Raw genomic sequence first — 19,640 nt, 5'->3', positions numbered from 1 at the left:
AAAAAAAACACGGAATACTATTTCAAGATGAACGAAAGAAAATGTATCGGTCCACGAAGTTAACAAACGAAAGAGACTATTAATATCGAAAATAATCTCTCTTGATCGATTTGGCCGGCTCGTATCTGCTGATTGTCGCTATCTTCTTTTTCTCTAAGATAATCATTAACGAATAAAGAAGAAGAAGAAGAAAAAGAAATTGAGAAAAAAGGGGAACGCATCCCGACAGAAAAATACGAGTGTTTCGTCTACGTCGTAATAAAATAAGCGTTCCGTTCGTATAATCCTTAAAAAAAAAAAAAAAAATAAAGCAAAACGAAGAAGAATAAGATGAAAAAAAATTAGAAGAAGAAGAAGAAGAAAAAGAAGAAGTAGAAGAAAAAAAAAAGAAACGTATAAGAGAAGAAAAATCGACCGAAGACGGATCTCCTCGAGCCGTCGATCGTTTTACCAAATAGTGTTTAAGCAGTAGATCGATTAATCTTGATCGGTTTCCTCTAGTATCTATTTCCAGTATCTTAAACGCGTATAGGCCTCTTTCGCCAGAAAAAAAAAAGAAAAAGAAGAAGAAGAAAAGAGAAAAAAAAAACGTATTCACGAAGACAGAACGAATAAAAATAAAAGCGCGTGGCAGCTTCTTTCCTTTCGCATCTCGCTCACTTTTTCCTTCCGCAACGTTCGAGCTTTTTCTAGCTATCCCTTATCCCCTTCGATTCCTATTTTCCATTCTTTTTAAGCCCCGCAGATACGACGAACAATTCACTTCCGCTCGTTCGTTCGATATTCGTCCTCCCGTTTAACCCTCTTGTACGCTTCATTCGTATCCATTGAATCGCTTGCCGATGCTACACTACCGATCGTTTCACCCTCGCAAAATCAAATGAAAAGTAACGAAGGTAGGCGACCCACGTAGACGCACACACACATCGATCGCAAGATGTATTTCTCGGTTCTCTTGTTAACACCCTCGTACAAAAAGCGCACGATCGAAGGATGTGAAGCGAACAAGGCGCGTCTTATTATAAGATATTTATAAAACGTAAACTCTAATAAAATAGATAGTCACTACAAGCTACGTGAAAATAATAATTACAAAAAAATTAACACGCTGCTGACACGCTCTCTCTCTCCCCTTTCTCTCTCTCACACACATACACACACAGACGCATATATACATAGAGAGACAAATACACGGACACGTTAGAAAATACGCACACGTGTACTAACAGAAAATAACACGTTCGTATACTTCCATCGATCTCCTATACTTACACACACATATATACATACCTATATACATATACATATATATATATGTGTGTGTGTACACATATATACAGAGACAGACACATACAAAACACATGCGTTTCACGAGACAAGTGTTAACAAGGATTTAAAAGATTTATAGGTGAATTCAATTGCAAGTGATTAAATGAATTGTGTAAACTAATTAATACGAAGTATTAGGAGAGATAATAGGAAATTCGCGATCCGCTATACATACATACATACATATATACATAAATACATAAATACATATGGAAAAAATCGATGTCGACGAAGCGGCGAAAACGCGCGGTAACTCGTTATCCGCGACAACGAAGAGCGTCATAATTAAAAGATGAAATTAGGAAGGAGTATGGTTTAAAAAGAAATGAAAAGAGTGATTTAGAAGAATACAAAAATCACGCGGCTCTGTTTCGAACGCATTCGACATATGTAACTCGTGACCCTTTTATGATCTCGAAAAAATACACGCACATACGCTCGTTTTCCTACGTTCTTCCTATATATATATATATATATAAACACATATATAACTGGCGTACGTAGCAATTTTTAAGAGAGAGAGGGAGAGATACTCGCATTATAATATATACGTTATATATCATTTTGAAAAAAGAAGATTCAATAGATCATGGTATTAAGTAAAAGACGAAATCCGATCCTCTCAGGTACTTCGGTGTTGCTTAGGAAGAAAAAGAGAAGACGAAGGGGGAAGTTTTAATCTTTAATATTTTAAGTCGACGCACGAGAAACTGTCGAAGGTGTTTAGCGAAACAGATCCCATAGGATCGTACATGCGTATGTATGTACGTCTAATTTACGACGAGATAGATCGTCGCGTGAGAGAGAAAAGAATGGGAAAAAGAGCAAGAAGAGAGAAAACAAGAAAAGTTAGATTTACTTATTAGCCCGTCGGAATGATAGTGTTTTGCGTGCATGGAGACACAAAAGAAGAGCAACAAAGAAAATTAAAAGAATTAAAAAGATAAAAAAAAAAAAAAAAAGTACTAATAATTATCGTCGGAACGCGCGATGAGAACGAATCGTTAAGTGATTTTGTAATACACTTCTTATAAGTTGTAGCTGCCATATCCAGTTTAAATACTAGGTGCGTTGAGTGATAATCTAACGACGACTATTACGATGATAACGATTGGTGATGGTGATAAATAAAAATTACGCGATGATTACGAAACGGTGATGGTAAACTGATGACGATTATGATTATGATAGCGATGATAACGACGATACTACGACGATACTACGACGATAAGGACTGTGACGATTTACGATAATAATCGTGATGATCCTGCGTGCTTCTATAGTGTGCGTGTCCGTGAACGTGGGTGAGTTATGTTAAGATGTTGACGACGGGTCTAAAGAAAACAATAACGGTTCATTAAAATTATATAATTATAAATAAGAGGAAGAGACGAAGAGTATTATAAACGCGTTGTTAATTGAATTAATAAAACTAGCCCAAAGTATCGAAGTTTTAATCTTTATTCGATTTTACAATGACCCTTAGCACTAACATAATTTTGAAATTATTTTCGTTGATTCAAAAAAAAAAAAAAAAAAAATATTAGAAAGAAAAGTATCTAGATCATTGCTAATTAATGTTACGTAAAAAAAATTAAATGCTGTAATGGAAATAGATCAAATAGGAATCCTTGACTTAAATGATCTATAAACAATTTAATTAGCAAGTTTTTATTTCAACTATGCATAGATGAATGAAGTTTCTATTAGATCATGGTATTTAAGATTATGTATTTAAATAGCATTAGTCACTTAACATTTTTACAACCTAACTATCCTTTTTATGTAGATACATCTTTCATATAGATCATGCCCTTTATATAATTTAAAAGTAGCTTTTTTATTGTATCTATGGTATCATTTCTTAATTTACATACAGAATTTGCTTAAAACAGAATATTAATAAATTAGTATACTATATCCAGTAAACATAAATATTTCATAATGAGTACTTTCTCCTACTCTTGCATTACATTAGAATCAACTCATATTACAGTATCAATTCAAGACCTCGCTTGAAATAAAATTTGATTTTTCTTTTTTTTTTTTTAAGAAATAAAACTGTTTAATGTTCGTTATTCCATCATGTTTATGGAATAATTTATCTTTTGTATGCAATCAAATTTATTTCATTTTCAAACATATGTTAGTGGCTGTCGATTTCTGAATCGAACGGTGTAATATTTTCATTCGTTTCTTTTGCAAATATATGCATTGATTAGAAAATACACCATAATATGTAATCTCACAAGTGGATATTTCTGAAACCTACACACAGATATAAAAATTACAATTAATATCGTTAAAACATTTTCTCCAAGGCAAATTCTAATAAACATATTGTATTATAAGTAATACAATATTAATATTCTTACCTCATACATATCTGTCATAAGGACCACATTTTTACCGTTTTTATGGTTTTAAAAAATCGTTATTAATCGCTATCAGATTCTGATTCTGATAGCTGTAAATCCTCGTTTAGTAAGTTATTTGGCATTAGCGATGTCGGTGATAAAGTCGTACCATTAGAATGACCTAATAGCAACGATTTTATATTAAAAAAGTAAATGCATTTAACGATAAAACAGAGATTAATGTTGTATCGATACATACCATTAGTTGCTGTTGGTACTGAAACATTTCCTGCATCAGAATCACTATCTGAACTATCTGAACTTGAACTTCCTGAACTCGAATCACTAAGTGCTTCTTCATCACTATCTGCAGCAGTTGGAGCTTGTACAGGAGGTCGAGTGTTCATTATAGGAGAAATTCTGGTTGAATTTGTAGATTGGGCTGCTACGAATGATGACATTGGTGATATCATAGGAAAATCATCATTTTCTGAACTAATCATTGGAAGACTAGCCAAAGTTGATTGTGCTGTTGATGATTGCATTGGTAAACTGTTTATTAAGAAATGAAAAATTTCATTTTTATAATTTAAGAATGTTTTTAATTATTTTTATGAAAATCGTTAAATATTGATATAACAAAAAAAAAAGAATAAAAAAATGGTTTTGTGATAATTATAAATAATATTATAACAATTAATTAATACCTATCAGATATCGAATTTGGTGGACTTTTCCCATGGTACGGTGATATTTGAACAGGACTACTTTGCTTTGTATGCAATTGAACTACTGGATCTCTTTTTTTACGACTTACAACTTTTGCCTTATTAGTCGGCCTGCCATGAGTCGGACTTTTCTTAGTTTCCACAGGTGTAATAGGTCTATTAATACTAATATTTGTTGTAGAAGTTCCCAAATGTACTTGTGACTTTGGTTCTGTTCTAAAAGACACAAGACTTATGACAACGATCGTATTTAATTAAAGATTAATATAATACAGTCATACCGAGTCTTTTTAACTTGAACGTTCGCAGATAACTTTTCTAAAGTTATTTCTCCCGTTATTCTATCGATTATAAGAACACATTCTTTATGGTAAGGCCTCTGGGAACCCTTGAACACTGTATGAGGAATACCTGCTCCATCTAAATGTGGAACAGTAACGGTCATAGTATTATTTGCTCCAACGTCTACTCTGGCCATTTTAGACACATCTACACTTGCTGGTTTAAAATCATCTTAAAATTGAAAAAAGATCAGCATAAATACAAAGAGTATTATATAAAAGCAACAGAGAGAGAGAGAGAGAGAGAGAGAGAGAGAGAGAGAGAAAGAGAGAAAGATATGGAAGATAAAACAAACAGATGGATACTTACACTTAAGTGTATGGAATGCTGTCGATTTATTATTAGTAAAAGAAGGTCCTAATTTCAATTCCCGAACTTCAGGACCTAAACCAAGTCGTTCAGCCATGCTATATCTAGCAGATCGAGTATTATGTTCCGCAATCGAAGGAATCGACTTCATCTAATAAATATAAATCATCTAATCAATGCTTTGCATCAAAAATATTTATTGTAACGCCATTAACAGATCACTAATCATCGTACCGTATGCATCAATCGGTGTTGTGGCAAAATATGGTAGAAAATAATTGAAGCATTTTAATAAAACAATTATAATCAAGTTTCAACTTTTAGAACTAAAAATATAATATAACGAATATTCAAGATTATAAAATATTTTTACACAAAACACAATAACAATTTGAGTAATATGATTAATACGAAGAAAATCAAACAGTCTCTATTCCTCTAATTCCACTCAACGAAAAATCCCATTGACCTAATTTAGTACCAATTTTACCAATCAGTACAATCGGAAAGTTTCTACTAAAAGTAAAACTGTCCCTGCGAGGTCCCTAACATAGTATAAATTATTATGTCCATGTATGTACATAATGATCAATCCATTCACTGCTTTCTCAAATAATTTAATTGGTTATAGACATTGAAAACGAAACCGCTTGTTCATTGATTGCAACCAATAAAAAGACGTCATGTAGAATTACAGGCAACTGTAAGAAACTTAATAAACCTACTTAATACATGATATATCATAAATACTATTATTCGATTTCTCAATGTCACCATTGGCATTACTGAATTGGCGAGTATGCGAATACATTCTCCACCAATCCCGTTGCAGTAATCCGCCATTGCTCTCGAACGATTCGAGCGCCTTATTTAAAATAATTTGTAATTACATTTTCGTAATTATTAATGAATTGATATGAAATTATTAAAATCTTTTCCTTTGAACAAATTATATATTACTATAAAAAATGAATATTCAAAAAATTTCTAATTTTGCGATTAATTTTTTTGATCATTTTTATTAATTGCCAGGATAATCAATTCACCGATCGTTTTTTATCATTTATTAATTTCGAGAAACGATCGAGTTGCGATCTGTTTTCAATCAGATCTTATATTCTCGAATATTTTCAGTTCTAATCAAATTAATATATCAGGATATCTTGTTGGTAACCGCTTTGTGTCAGTTTACAATATTGTTCATTTATAATGGCGGATCGCTGTTCCCCTTCCATGTTTTGTAACACACCCCGCATGTTGCGTCCTATCCCTGTGTTTCTAATGGTTTCTAAGTCCGTATCCTTAACATAAAATGAGTTTTTAACAATCGGGAACAATGAAAATATACATTATTATTAGTTCTAATGGAAAGTTATGCGATGATGTTGAAAGTACTGTACTGATACTTTGATTCGGAAAGGAGTGAAATTCAAAAATCGATATTCGTTCATTCATACTGATTCCTAAGTTAATCCACATTAAATTTTGCAAGTAAAACTCATATGTTAAGTTTCAGTGTGCTTAGAAACAATGTGTTAAGAACAATGTGGCTGATAAATTATCATGAATGGATAGATGAAACATTATGCAGATTTCTTTGAAGACTGATAAATATCAATAAAATTAAAACATAATTGCAATTTCGTCAAAATGAACAAATTATGGGGCTACATTTTATTTCAAGGATGGATGTCTTATTTAATGACAGCCGGACTTTTAGTGTTTACAAGTGGTTTTCTTCTTAATCGAGTATCTAGACCAGAACGAGCAGAATGCAAGACTTGTACAACATTTGAAGATTGTAGTATAACGAACATCTTTAAAGACACACAGCATGCTGCTGCAATCTGTCTAGAACCCAAAGCTAGAGTTGTGCTTCTTGTAGTTGATGCTTTAAAATATGAATTTGCGACTTGGTATGATGACAGTACTTCGGCAACAACTTTTCATCGTAACAAATTACCAATAATTCATGAACTCCTGGAAAAAAAGCCTTTGTATAGCCGTCTGTATAAATTCATAGCAGATCCCCCAACAACTACGATGCAACGTCTTCAAGGTCTTACCGCAGGATCTTTACCTACATTCATAGATATTGGTTCGAATTTTGCTTCTGGAAATATTGGCGAAGACAATTTTATTGAACAAACTGCTGCAAAGGGTGTTGTTTTTATGGGTGATGATACTTGGATCAATTTATTTCCTGGAAAATTTAAACGTCAGTTTCCTTCTTCATCATTTAATGTATGGGATCTTGATACCGTTGATAGGGAAGTTAGATATCGAATTTTCTTTGAAATGAAAAAGAATGATTGGTCGTTACTTGTAGCACATGTTCTTGGAATTGATCATTGCGGGCATAAACATGGTTCGCAGCATCCTGAAATGTCTAGGAAATTGAATGATACTAATAATCTTATAAAAGAGATTATTGATTCTCTTGATAAAGATATGATATTATTTGTTGTTGGAGATCATGGCATGACAGAGAGTGGAGATCATGGCGGAGACAGCCCTAGCGAAATAGAGGCTGCTATGTTTATATATTCAACTGTTCCCCTTATACAGAAAGATTTGATTAAGAGCACTGGAAGTGTAAATCAAATTGATCTTGTTCCTACATTAGCATCAATTCTTGGGGTACCTGTACCATTTTCTAATTTAGGATCTATAATATTAGATTCTTTACCAGGGAATATAATTCCAATAGATGATTCACCGGATCAATTGTTATATCCATTACATAGTCTCTGGAGGAATATTGTTCAAACAAAAAATTATATAGATGTTTATTCTGCTGATACAAAATTGTTTACTAAAACACAATTACAAAGGTTAGAAAATATGTATACATTTCTGTCCATTCAAGTAAAGCAAATAAATAATTTAGAAGAGTTCAAATCTTTTGTAGAAAACTCAAAACAATACTTTAATGAACTTAAAGATGTATGTTCAGAAGTTTGGGTGCAATTTGATTCTAAATTAATGTCAAAAGGATTACTTTTAATGTTTTGCACTTTGTTCTTCTCTTACTTGATTATAAGTGGTATTCCACAACACCGTATGTCTGCAATATTTGATACTCCATTTTTACAGTGCTCTGTATTAATAAATTCAGTAATTGTTATGATAGTTCTTTGTTTGTTCTTTTTAGATATTATTACAGATTTAAAAAACACAATATTTTTTGCTACTGGAACAGTTTCCATTTTCCTTCTACTTCTAGTAATTATTCCAAATTGGGATGTAATCTCGATGAATTTTTATAGCTACCGTAAATTTAATAAATGGTCTTTTTTTAATAGAGTAATACTCATATTAACTTTTTGCGGCTTATTTTCTAATAGTTATATCGTTGAAGAGGATAATGTATTAGCTTTTCTACTTGTTACATTAATTTGCTTACTTGTTTTTAGTGTAAGAGAAGGAAATATTGAAAAGAGGATGAAGACATTTTCCAGGCAATCAGCAAGATCAAATTCAAGTACAATTATAATCGTCATTCTATGTTTAGCTTGTATTTCTATCAGATTATCATATTATTTTTGGCAATGTCGTGAAGAGCATCAAGATCGTACTTGCTCCATGTTTGTAAGTAATAAAGTTGGTTCTTTCATACCAAAAAATATAGAACGTATTTTATTAGTTATCACTTTATTCGTGCTTGCATTGTATATAACAATTGTTAGAATTTGGTTGCGGAATTGTGGGAATCTTACAGGTTTTTCACTTAGTATTATTGTAGGACAATATTGTCCAGTGATTAGTGGTGTTTGCATCGGATGTTATTGGGTTTTACAAAGGCTTCCAAAATTGTCTAAAGTAAAATTTGCTCTTTCTTGGCAAATGTATGCATTACCAAACATGGTTTATATGATATGTTCTCTCTCCATATTTATCCTTTATTATCGGCCACTTAATGTATACTTGTTACCAAAAAAGAAAGAATCAATCAATATTTATCAACGTGAGAATATAATTCCTCAATTGTTTGAAAAAATAAAGGAATCGGTATGTCAAAAAGAAACGAATATAGACGAAACTCCAGTTGTTTATGGTTTGGGTACAGTGTACAGTGCTGCATTTATTTCACTGAACACTTTTCTTACGCTGTTATATTCTTTATTGTTAGGTGATATGTTATCTCCCAGTACTTTTTTAATGTTTATCACATGTATCTCAGTTTTGAGCTTGTCTGCTATGGAGAGGTATAAGCATGCAACCAGTGCCTGTAAGTATTTAGGGATAAGTTATACTAATGCAACTATGAGTATTTCATGGTATATTATTTCTGTGTTACAAACAGCTGATCTTGTCAATGTACCTACCTCAACACTTCTTTGCTGGTTTCTGATAGCAGAATACTTCTTTTATGGAACTGGTCATCAAGCAACATTTTCTAAAATTCAATGGGATGCTGCTTTTGTTGGAACAGGTGGCCATTTTCATGGAAATTTATTACCGGCAATTCTTATTGGTAAATCTTTAGCTATTTTTAATGCGATCTTATATCTGTCAATCAACTTTGAATATTACAACACATTATTTCTATACATAGGGATCAATACATTTGGATCATACATTATATTGGGAGCAATGTTACCTCTATTAGTGATTGTTCCATTTACGCTATACCTCATATTCCCAAATTTATGTAGAAATAAGATTTGCGAAGATAACATGAAAAGAGGTGAACTTGTACTATATGAACAAGAATCTATATTCCATGGGGCTATATTTGCTGCCTCAGGAAAATATATATTGTTTCATGGAATCAGAGTAAGTTGTTATTATCAATGATTTTATGTATGTTAATAAGATTTGTTTGATTTATTTGATTATAAATTTTTCAGACTTTTGGTTCCATGCTTGCTGCAACAATTCACTGCCGACACTTAATGGTTTGGAAAATTTTTGCACCAAAGTTAATATTTCAAGGTATAGGATTTTTAGTAACTTTATGCAGTGTACTAGCATCACTTTATATGGTATTAAGAATTGATCGACAAGTTGAACGGTTGATAAAACGTATCGTAAAACATAGGTGATAATATTTGAAAAAAGTACTGTACAATTTGATAATAAAAGATTCAGAAGTTTGTCTTTGTATGCAAACTGATAAAGTCTGAGCATATGAAGAGACAATAAGTGAAAAATTGTCTAAATTCCTGAAGAAAGATCATAGCTTTGTACAGTAAAAAGTACTATATAGTTCAAACATATACAGAATAAACATTGTTGAAAATTGTATATACCTGCCAGAGTGAGAAGTATATTATTAAGTATTAAATATTGAGAACTAATTTACTTTGAACACATAACAAATCGGAGTTTCTCTTCTTATGTATATGTTAAAAATAGAAAAAGAAAGACACATTTGAAGAAGTATAGAATAAATATAGAAAAAATTTCGATTATACTTATATTATTAAACTTTTATATAGCGATACTAGATCGGAGTAGTGAATGCGATAATTTTGTAGAAACGATAAGTAATGATGAAAAAAGGAAAAGTGAAATTGCCTTTAGATAAGATTATAAATATTTAAGTACTTCATATTGTGCTATGAAAAACGCACGAATGTATTTTAGCTACGGAAAAATCTAAAACAGAAAAACTTGTGATCAAACTACAGTCAGTCATATTTTTAGTGTGATTTTTTAGATTGATTTGTCTTTAGTTTCTATAGAGGAATTATGCGCAGAATTATGTATAAGTTATGTGTGTACTTACCAGTACTGCCAATATTTCTAAAATTTTCTACGAAGTTATAATTAAGCTATATATTAATAAGAATTTCAGAACATCTGTCATAAGTCACGGTGCTTCCTAACACATTAACGCTACCCTGCGTGCAATGCATTGCTGATTGCAAAATAACATAACAATGCACTTGATGCAGGATTGCGTTTATGTGTGTGTTATTATGCCCTAGAGTCATAAAATGTAGTCATCAAAAGTTACTCTTATGACACAAGCCGTTTGTGATGAGCGATAAAAAATAAGAAAAGTGTGCAACGAAAACTACTTGCATACTTACTTCAGGGAAATAATAAAAATTAAGTAAACTTTAATACTCAACATACATCTGCAGTTAATATTCATTGTTAATAAAAATTCAACTATCTATGTGACATTTTTTTTAACATGACATTATTTTCATCTTTATTATTTCATAAGTATTATTGATCGTCGAACAAAATATGAATAATTATTACAATGAAATAAATAGTTAAGCCTTACGATTATACTTTTAACTGTTTTTAAAGAATTTTATTCATAGAATCGAGATCATCTACAAGCTTTAGTTTCAACTTAGTATTTCGAATTTTGGAGATATAATGATATATTAATAGATTCTTAAAACGACTTAATAATAATAATGATGATGATGATGCCTGCCTTCTTTGTGTTCGTTCATAATATATTTCATCCACTTAATATATTTTTTAAATTTCTCTATATTATCTCTTTGCCCATCGATATCCTATGACATACGACACGTTTATTTGTATCACACGTATACAAAGGTGCTCGATCATAGCTTCGTTATAAAACTCATATTGTTTTACGCTTTAAATTCCATTGATTAGATAGATAATAATATTGTTGTGATAATAATATTACATAAAAAAAGATGCTGAACTTACGTAATCAAAATCGGCATCTCCCTTGTCATATTTCTGTAACATTTCTGCGGATTGTTTTGGATCCGATTTATCATTTGGATAATTAAAATTATTTCCTCTTCGTAAGGGATATTGATAATTATTTGCAGAAGTGTGTCGTTTAGCAACGGTATGAGTACTCTCCGGATAAGCAACCCAAAATGAGGTTGCACTTGGGGATGATCGGGCTACTTTTTTGGTAGCACCTTTAGTAGCACCTGCTGGATATTGAACACTTTGTGCCAAACTTTGTTTAATGGCATCCAAAAGAGACTGATTCAGCAAGCTATCATCGGTATTTATCAAAGGTTCGTCGTTTAAATTCGACGATTGAACATTACCTTCTACGTTCAGCTCAGATTTCACGGTTTCTAGAATATTTGCGGATACATTCTTTTGCAAGTCGAGCAACATGTCGAACATTTGATCAAGAAATGCCATTTTTTGTTTCAAAGGTAACAACGTGTCTACTGTTGGCTTCATCCACATGCTTGGTAGAAATGGTTTCTTTGGTATCGGAGAAGGTACGCTTGAGGATTTTTGATAAGCCAATGTATCGTTTAAAACCGAGATCATTTCATTCTTTAAATTACCCAGTTGCAATAATATCGTATCTACGAAAGCATCTTTAGCAGCGATGATAGAAGATACGTCCTCGATTGATCTTGCAACTCTCTTTCCAGAAACCGAAGATGTATCATCCTCAGCTTTAGTCTTGTTCAATGTTAAATTCTCGAATAATTTATCCAAGAAGGTCGATATCTTTTCATTATATTCCATCGGATTGACGATCACAGAGTTTGGAATCCAAAATTCAGGTGGTACGATGGTACTTTTCGGTGTCGTTTCGGTGTAACTTGGAGTAGTGCTACTCGTTGGAAGATTTTTAAATAGCGTGTCCAAAAAGGAATATTTCTTTTCGATGAACATCGAAGGATCCATTGCAAATGGAGGAAACATTCCTGGGAGATATTCCTTTACCTTACTAGGATTGCTCTCTTTTTCAATCGTTTGACTATCCTCGGGATTTGAGTTGTCATCGCTCGTGGACGAGTTAGAATCTTTTACCTCGGTTTTATCATTCGACGCTGTATCTTTTGACGATGATTCTGGATCGTCTGCGAGCAAGGTCGCGCTTCTCTTAGCTTCCTGAGACGGTAGCGTAGATTTGAATTTCGAAACTCCGTACAATTGAGCAATGTCATTCATTTTCGCCTCAGCTGAATCACTTTGCTCGTCCACCGTAGAATATTGAAAAGGACTACCTGGTAACAACTTGGAGCTATCAGCAGCCCAAGGAACCGTACCCATTCCACCAAAGAGATTGTTCAATAAATCAGTCTTTTTAGAGATCATAGCTTTCGGATCAACGAATTTAGGAAACAGCGGTGACTTGGACATGTACGGTACGTTTATGGTGCTAAATCCAGATACAGGTGGTCCGAGTGACCTCGAATAAACTATAGTTTAAAGAGAAAAATTAATTCTTTTCGAATTCGAGACAAAAAATTCCAAAAATATATTTACCTGATTTCGAAGCATAGCTTGACCATGGCGATGGGGGAACTACTTTAGACGTTACGCTGTTCAACGTAACAAATAAAAAACCGGAGAGAAACGACAGAACTACCGATTGTCGTGACATGGCTCTATCAAATGATTAAATCTTCATTACGATAGTTGTATTTAAATGGTTCACAAGTCGATAATATTTGCAAAGTCTTAAGGATTATGACCCGTTCGAAGTTGGAACAGTCTAATTAGAATAATCTCTTTTCTATTACACTTAAGTATGTATGTATGTACATATGGATTATAATCAGTCGATACGATTTTCTTTCGAACGAATGGAAGTGCACTTGCCATCTTATAATTTTATTCTCATAAGCTGGTATCTTAAGAATTATATATATCATATTTAATAAGACTTTCTTCATGGAACGTATGTCTCATTTATTAATCTATACTTTTGATCTTCAGACCGTAAATAGAATAGAATATCTGTTTTCATTTTGTTAACATCCAAAACGAAATACAGAAGGACAAGTTTAATTGGTTTTATGAAAATCAACAGAAAAGATGAAAAATAAGGATTGGTAAATGATTTACAAATTAGTTGGCCATTTTATTCGCTTTATTGATTTTTCGATGAACTCGTAACAAAACGTTTTGATAGTTTAACTATATCGAATAACGAATGCTTAATGCATTTAAAGATATTACTCATTAGTTATGTATAATATTAATATACAAACACTTAACTGGTTTCTATAAATTTTCCCTAATAAAGGGAAAGTTGCGACAGATTTAAATGACAAGTAATAAAAATTGAATCAACAACAAGATAAAAGTATATGCGAAGATTCAAAAAGAAATAAAAAAAGGAAAAAGAAAGGCAACAAAAGAAAATGTCCTACGTGATAAATTTTTGTAGAATGTAATAAAACAAGTAATATCGAGATATTTGGCACACACATCTCTTTGAGATGATTCTCCTTTTTTTAATCTCAAGTGAAAACAATTTCGGAAACATACTCGTGATTAAGTATAAACGGCAATAATTAGTGTTTTATTAAATATTCTTAATATTTAAGCCTTAAAGTACACTAAAAATTAAAAACCATCAAATCTTTTCTCGGCTGAAAAGATTTACTCGGCTGATCTCTCGACTTGTACCCATTGTCAAGAAATATTTTTTGACACACACACACATAAATATATATATATATAATGTATATATGAATGTATATATGTATCAATACGCACAACCGAGTTACGACTAATGTAGAAAAATGACTTGCAAAGTATCGTCGTATCACGTTCCGTTTTTCTAACTAATTATAAGATAAGAAATGTCAATCGACGTCGTGACAGTGTCGACAATATTATACATCATTTATCGTCATCTACTATTTTTTCTCTATACCCTTATAATCACGTACTATTCTAAAGGCAGGAGCATGCAAAAAGTAGCTACTGACATAGGCCAGCGACCATAAATGTTTCAAACAGAACATAATCGCTCGTGCTGCCGATATTGTCATTATGGGATCGTCAATGATTTGAGAAAATCGTGCATCGTGATAGGGAAGATAGTTAAAAGTAATGACACTCCTCCAAAGGGAATTTTCTTTTGGTTGATCTTTGGAGGATATATATATATATGTATACATATACATATATCTATATATATATATATACATACTGCTATCTAAAAAAATGTAATATAAACTGTACTATTACAATTGTAACTATTATTTCGATATACAAACATTTTTTCGTGATTCTTTTTGTTTTTTTCCTTTGAATATCCTCGTATTGTATCCTCAAGTTACATTTTTTTTACGTCCCTTATAAAGGGTTACTTTTGGACTTACGTACTATTCATCTAGGCAATTGTTTCCATCTACCTCGTTAATTACAGGCAGAATCGTTGTGCCCATTAGTAGCCTAAAAGGATACATTAATTAAAAAGTAAGAAAGAATGTATATGACATCATTAATTAGCTAATGATCTTTCCTACAATAATGTCAAGATTCAAATAAGTTTTATAGGTGAATCGCTTCGTTATATCGATCCAAACGCTACCTTTATGTTTGACTACCATAGAACGATGTGAAGGCTGTGTCGGAACTGACACTAAGGGGTAAACTCATTGCATCCATCGTTTCTCTTTCACTTCCGAGAGTGGATGCTCTTATATCAAGAATACCGCTCACTGCTGACATACCGGAGCTCGTTGCCATCTCCACTTCACCCACTTCGCCGTGCGACATGTGTCTTAAAATTATATCACTTTAATCGACGTTCGGTCAATTATTTGTCAAAATTTTACAATCGCAATTTCTTATCTAATAATCATTTACTCTTTTACTTCCTAATAATTGTCACTTACCTAAAACTCTCGATAAAAATGATAATTACATTATCGCTCGGAGGATTAATTTTTTTTTTTCTTTTTCATAAAAATGTTAAATAAAATTTCTTAATGTAATCTAACAGATCTCTTAACGTAAAATAACTTGAAATAATTTATTATTACGTCGACAATGAAATATGTTAGAGATAATAAAATTATTACGAACATGTTAAAAAATATATGTATGAAAATGAGAAAACGTTGAACTTTACCTATAATCTGGAGCAGGAGGCTCGATGTGTTGCCTTCGCGAGTTCGATGACATCGGTGTCCTCTTTATAGCATAAATGTATATGCCAGTCATCGTGAGCGTGTACGAGACAAAATACAAGGTGTGAAACTGGAACAAAGCAAACAACTTCGTTCGCTTCGCTTTTCTAATTGCACGCACTATTCGTGCAAAGGCCGTATTAAGCTTATTAATTACTTTTATACAGCAGTATTGGTAATACGGATATCGTGATTTCCTTTTTTTATTTTTTTAATATTATTCTTTGTTTAATTTCATTTAACCACTTTACCTTATAATGATGTAACAATATTCCCGATACAATATTGAAGGAATCCGCAGTTAAAAGAGCTAATTGCAATGCAGTTGCACCGGTCTCGTATAAAACGACAGGAATGAGAGAGAAAAAAACAAATTGTGCGATACAGTAAACCACCAAAAACGTGATAACAGGTACATTGTCCCAATGGAACAATTCGATTTGAAGTCTTTCGAGAACGGCTCTAAAATCAAAGCGATTTAATGAAAAATAGATGAAAGATTTTATCGATAGACAAAAATCAAAGAGACAAATGACATTGACTTACATTTGCAAACAACTCAATATGGTGCCGAAGAAACCAATCATACCCAAGTACTCGATAATATCGACCGTTTTAACAGCCAATTCTTGAAGTACCGTCGTTATCGAGAATAAAACGGCACCGCCGAGACAAAGCATGTCGCCGACTAATTGATTTTTACCTTTACATATAATTGATAATGAAAGTAATAATAGTATTTTAAAAGGATCGATAATAAGTTAGGGTATAACAGTGATTTAATTGATTATCGATCAAGAATATAAAGTCAATAGGATTTCTTTAAAAAAAAAAAAAAAAAAAAAAAAAAAAAAAATTACGGATATTTTATCATTATTCAATAATTACCAGTGGATGCCGGATCTTTATTGTCGTGAATTCCTGCCCAAACTAAACATCCTACACCCATCAGACAGACGGAAACACCAACGATGTGAACCATCCTATATCTTACTCCGAGAACTAAACACGAAAGTGCCAATGCCACTGGGATAGCCACGCAATCGAGTAACTGAAACGAGTTAAATTAATTTAATGCAAATAGTCAATGCTTTTTCTTTCATTAATCCGATAACGAGCACATCGATATCAATGCATCGGTCAAACAGATGTCCATGAGGAAAGGAAGAGCCATTGTCCTGGAGCGTTGAGATTTTTAACATGATCAATAGATCATAGGAGACTGGTGTACCTGTATACTGGCGAGGCTGGTGAACTGGTGGGACGATGTAATAAGTGTGCACGCTTCAACATCGATGAGTGCTAACAACAAGTACCTCCAACCACGGGCTCTTATTACAGATATTAGACCATTTCCAACACCCCTACAGGACATCCACGTTGTGTATACTAGGCACATCATAGCGTAGTGTGGCAAATTTTGTCCTGTCTCGGAAAAAAATCTTCCTTGATTCTTGAAAATCACTGAACTATAACGACCATTGGAATAGCCACCTATGGTATCGTTACGATTCGAAGATATTTTTCCAACTTAGGAAAGTACGGTTGATAAATATCTTACCTGTTGGTAATGATAACTGGTAAGTCGTGTTGATGTAATGATTAATGAATGTCATGAAGCAAAGTACCAGCGACAAAAATTGGCCCATTATTATAGCACGCCATACGGCCCTACAAATATAAAAACACATCGGTTATTTCGAAGAAAAAAGATAAAAGAAAAAGGAACGATTTACTCAACGAGTATCAGTTAACAAACGATATAAAATAACACGATAAAAACAAATCTGCGTGGAATATCGATCAATTCCGGGATAAAAGAGTTCGTTCGTAAGATAAATTAAGAAAAGAAATGATGAATTAAAACAGAAACGTATGTTCGAAGAGAAGTATGAAAACCGATGGAATATAAATCGTGAAACACCCGCCACTTTCGTTCCTGGAGTATCCCTCCTCGTCCCTTCACCATTAATGCACGGATCACCGGCTTAAGGGTGAGAAGACATCACTGCACCTTTTGACCATTTTATTCGTTGAAAACGGCTAAATCGCACGTACCAGTGTCCCAGCTCGGATATGTAATTTTCGATTTTGCTGCAAACTCCATTCCTGGGTTGCATCGTTGAAGTTTGATCACCGTGACGATCGCCCATTGACACTCCCATGCCATGGTGCATCTTCGCCCCGGGCCTTTTAACCGGCGCCTAACCGAAGCGCTTGCGCGACCTCCTTCCCTCCATTTACCAGTGCATACGTATATTTCTCTTCTTTCAGGGATACATCAGAGATATATCGGTTCTCTATTGCTTTTGCGCCGTTAATGGCGACGAGATAACGATGTCTCCTTTTATATCAACTTTTTTTTGTTTAACTTCATTAACGCTTCAAAAATTGATCGACATCGAAAAATCGTTTTTTATCGTTTTATTTGAAAAGAAAATAAATTTGCGTAAGTACTTCTTTAAGGATTTTGATATTCATAATAATATCATGATAAATGGACCATCGTGTATGTCACTTTGGTTTCCCATTGTTTTGGCGGGTTGAAAAACAAACGAACACTGACAAGAAATAACGTGCGATAAAGAAGTAGTTCTTTCTTTATTCTTCGAGTTTATCTTGCCGTAGAATTTTATGTACAATATATATATATATATGTGTGTGTGTGTGTGTGTGTGTGTATATATATCTATATATATACGTATTTTTTTTTATATATATATGTATTGACATTTACGGGCATACCGTACGATAATTCAGTCGTCGATCGTTCTCAAAAAAGTTTTGATATCTCCGAGAAATACACGCGACTTACGATTTAATGATATAAACTTTAAACGCGATCAACTAACTTACATCCTAACTTGCGTCACATCGCAAACGCTCATCGTAATATATTATAATGGATTTATGCACGGATCGATTTTGGTCGGTATCGACGTAAGAGAAGAAGGCAATTATAACGCTATGAATATGTTGATTTGTGCAGTCGTTCTTTTATATCTTATATCTTTTTTTGTTTATCAGTAGATACTAACGTTGTACTGGTCGAAGATCTTCATACTTCGTTTAAATTTACTTATCTAAAAAACGTGAAATCGCCGAACGTACCGTCTTGTAGCTACGATTACAAAGTTGGAAAAATATGTGTAACTTTAATCAACATTCGACGTACTTTTACTTCCTAAGTGTTGTGTTAGGTCGCACGATATAACACAGAATGTATTTCAGAATTGAAATATGACATAAACGTTGAATGGGGGGATATATACACACTTCAATGTAAAGTGATCTTAAAATTTTTAAATGAAAAAACACGCAGTTTCCAAGATGTATCATCGAACCTTAACTGTTCCATTAAAAATTCAACATTATTTTGGAAACGCTGCAAGCAGAAAATTCTTTGTAAAAGTAGAATTAAGTCGATCGAATCGATCACGTCGCAGATGTAAAATGTAACATAAAAAAGATTGCTCATTTATTTCTTTTTAGTTTCTTCTTCTACCGCTTCGTTCTGTTTACGGAAGCAATCACCGACAGGGAAGAAGTCCCAACATCTTTGTTGGTACATATTCCAGACGTAAGTTTCTTGACCCGTGTATTCCGTATCGGGTTTGTTGATTAGATGCATCAGGAAGAACCTACATGGGAACATAACGAATGTGTCGTTTCGTAAAGATCGTCTAAAAAGAAAAAAAGAATTAAGAGAGTTATCT

At 32.8% G+C, this 19,640-nt stretch overlaps 5 protein-coding genes across 19 annotated transcripts in view; 1 reads left to right on the top strand and 4 right to left on the bottom strand.

The window, feature by feature from the left end:
• Nucleotides 1–2,984: 2,984 nt before the first annotated feature.
• Nucleotides 2,985–5,669, bottom strand: LOC122626905 (ell-associated factor Eaf). Its single transcript, XM_043807479.1, has 7 exons — nucleotides 5,300–5,669; nucleotides 5,066–5,216; nucleotides 4,696–4,927; nucleotides 4,394–4,630; nucleotides 3,946–4,238; nucleotides 3,705–3,867; nucleotides 2,985–3,597 (listed from the first exon to the last, which is right to left on the bottom strand). The coding sequence occupies exons 1-6, from the start codon at nucleotides 5,306–5,308 to the stop codon at nucleotides 3,767–3,769; spliced, it is 1,023 nt and encodes a 340-aa protein (XP_043663414.1). The 5' UTR covers nucleotides 5,309–5,669; the 3' UTR covers nucleotides 2,985–3,597; nucleotides 3,705–3,766.
• A 494-nt stretch (nucleotides 5,670–6,163) lies between these two features.
• Nucleotides 6,164–11,200, top strand: LOC122626925 (GPI ethanolamine phosphate transferase 3). Its single transcript, XM_043807524.1, has 4 exons — nucleotides 6,164–9,296; nucleotides 9,372–9,542; nucleotides 9,624–9,844; nucleotides 9,919–11,200. Exons 1-4 carry the CDS (start codon nucleotides 6,716–6,718, stop codon nucleotides 10,111–10,113), a joined length of 3,168 nt encoding a protein of 1,055 aa, XP_043663459.1. The 5' UTR covers nucleotides 6,164–6,715; the 3' UTR covers nucleotides 10,114–11,200.
• A 111-nt stretch (nucleotides 11,201–11,311) lies between these two features.
• On the bottom strand, nucleotides 11,312–13,419 carry LOC122626926. Its single transcript, XM_043807525.1, has 3 exons — nucleotides 13,262–13,419; nucleotides 11,717–13,194; nucleotides 11,312–11,553 (listed from the first exon to the last, which is right to left on the bottom strand). Exons 1-3 carry the CDS (start codon nucleotides 13,377–13,379, stop codon nucleotides 11,437–11,439), a joined length of 1,713 nt encoding a protein of 570 aa, XP_043663460.1. The 5' UTR covers nucleotides 13,380–13,419; the 3' UTR covers nucleotides 11,312–11,436.
• A 435-nt stretch (nucleotides 13,420–13,854) lies between these two features.
• LOC122626927 (solute carrier family 35 member F2-like) lies at nucleotides 13,855–18,360 on the bottom strand. Of its 5 annotated transcripts, none has more exons than XM_043807526.1 (9): nucleotides 17,983–18,360; nucleotides 17,486–17,595; nucleotides 17,156–17,349; nucleotides 16,813–16,975; nucleotides 16,471–16,627; nucleotides 16,176–16,386; nucleotides 15,867–15,994; nucleotides 15,324–15,530; nucleotides 13,855–15,184 (listed from the first exon to the last, which is right to left on the bottom strand). In XM_043807526.1, exons 1-8 carry the CDS (start codon nucleotides 18,099–18,101, stop codon nucleotides 15,326–15,328), a joined length of 1,287 nt encoding a protein of 428 aa, XP_043663461.1. In that variant the 5' UTR covers nucleotides 18,102–18,360; the 3' UTR covers nucleotides 13,855–15,184; nucleotides 15,324–15,325. The 5 variants fall into 5 exon arrangements, with proteins under 5 accessions (XP_043663461.1, XP_043663462.1, XP_043663463.1 ...); XM_043807527.1 differs by having other exon boundaries at nucleotides 15,324–15,515; XM_043807528.1 differs by having other exon boundaries at nucleotides 17,156–17,353; nucleotides 17,983–17,997.
• A 136-nt stretch (nucleotides 18,361–18,496) lies between these two features.
• LOC122626924 (ryanodine receptor) overlaps nucleotides 18,497–19,640 on the bottom strand; it is a 33,757-nt gene continuing 32,613 nt past the window's right edge. For all 11 annotated transcript variants that reach the window (XM_043807511.1, XM_043807513.1, XM_043807517.1 and 8 more), the window contains one exon: nucleotides 18,497–19,565. In XM_043807511.1, the coding sequence (XP_043663446.1) occupies nucleotides 19,403–19,565 (163 nt within the window). In that variant the 3' untranslated portion in view covers nucleotides 18,497–19,402. The remainder of the gene's footprint in view (nucleotides 19,566–19,640) is intronic.

This window comes from Vespula pensylvanica, chromosome 2 (assembly GCF_014466175.1).
Source record: "Vespula pensylvanica isolate Volc-1 chromosome 2, ASM1446617v1, whole genome shotgun sequence".
Lineage (NCBI taxonomy): Eukaryota > Metazoa > Arthropoda > Insecta > Hymenoptera > Vespidae > Vespula > Vespula pensylvanica.
Note: the sequence above shows the minus strand (reverse complement) of the source record. Positions and strands in the feature narration are given on the sequence as shown.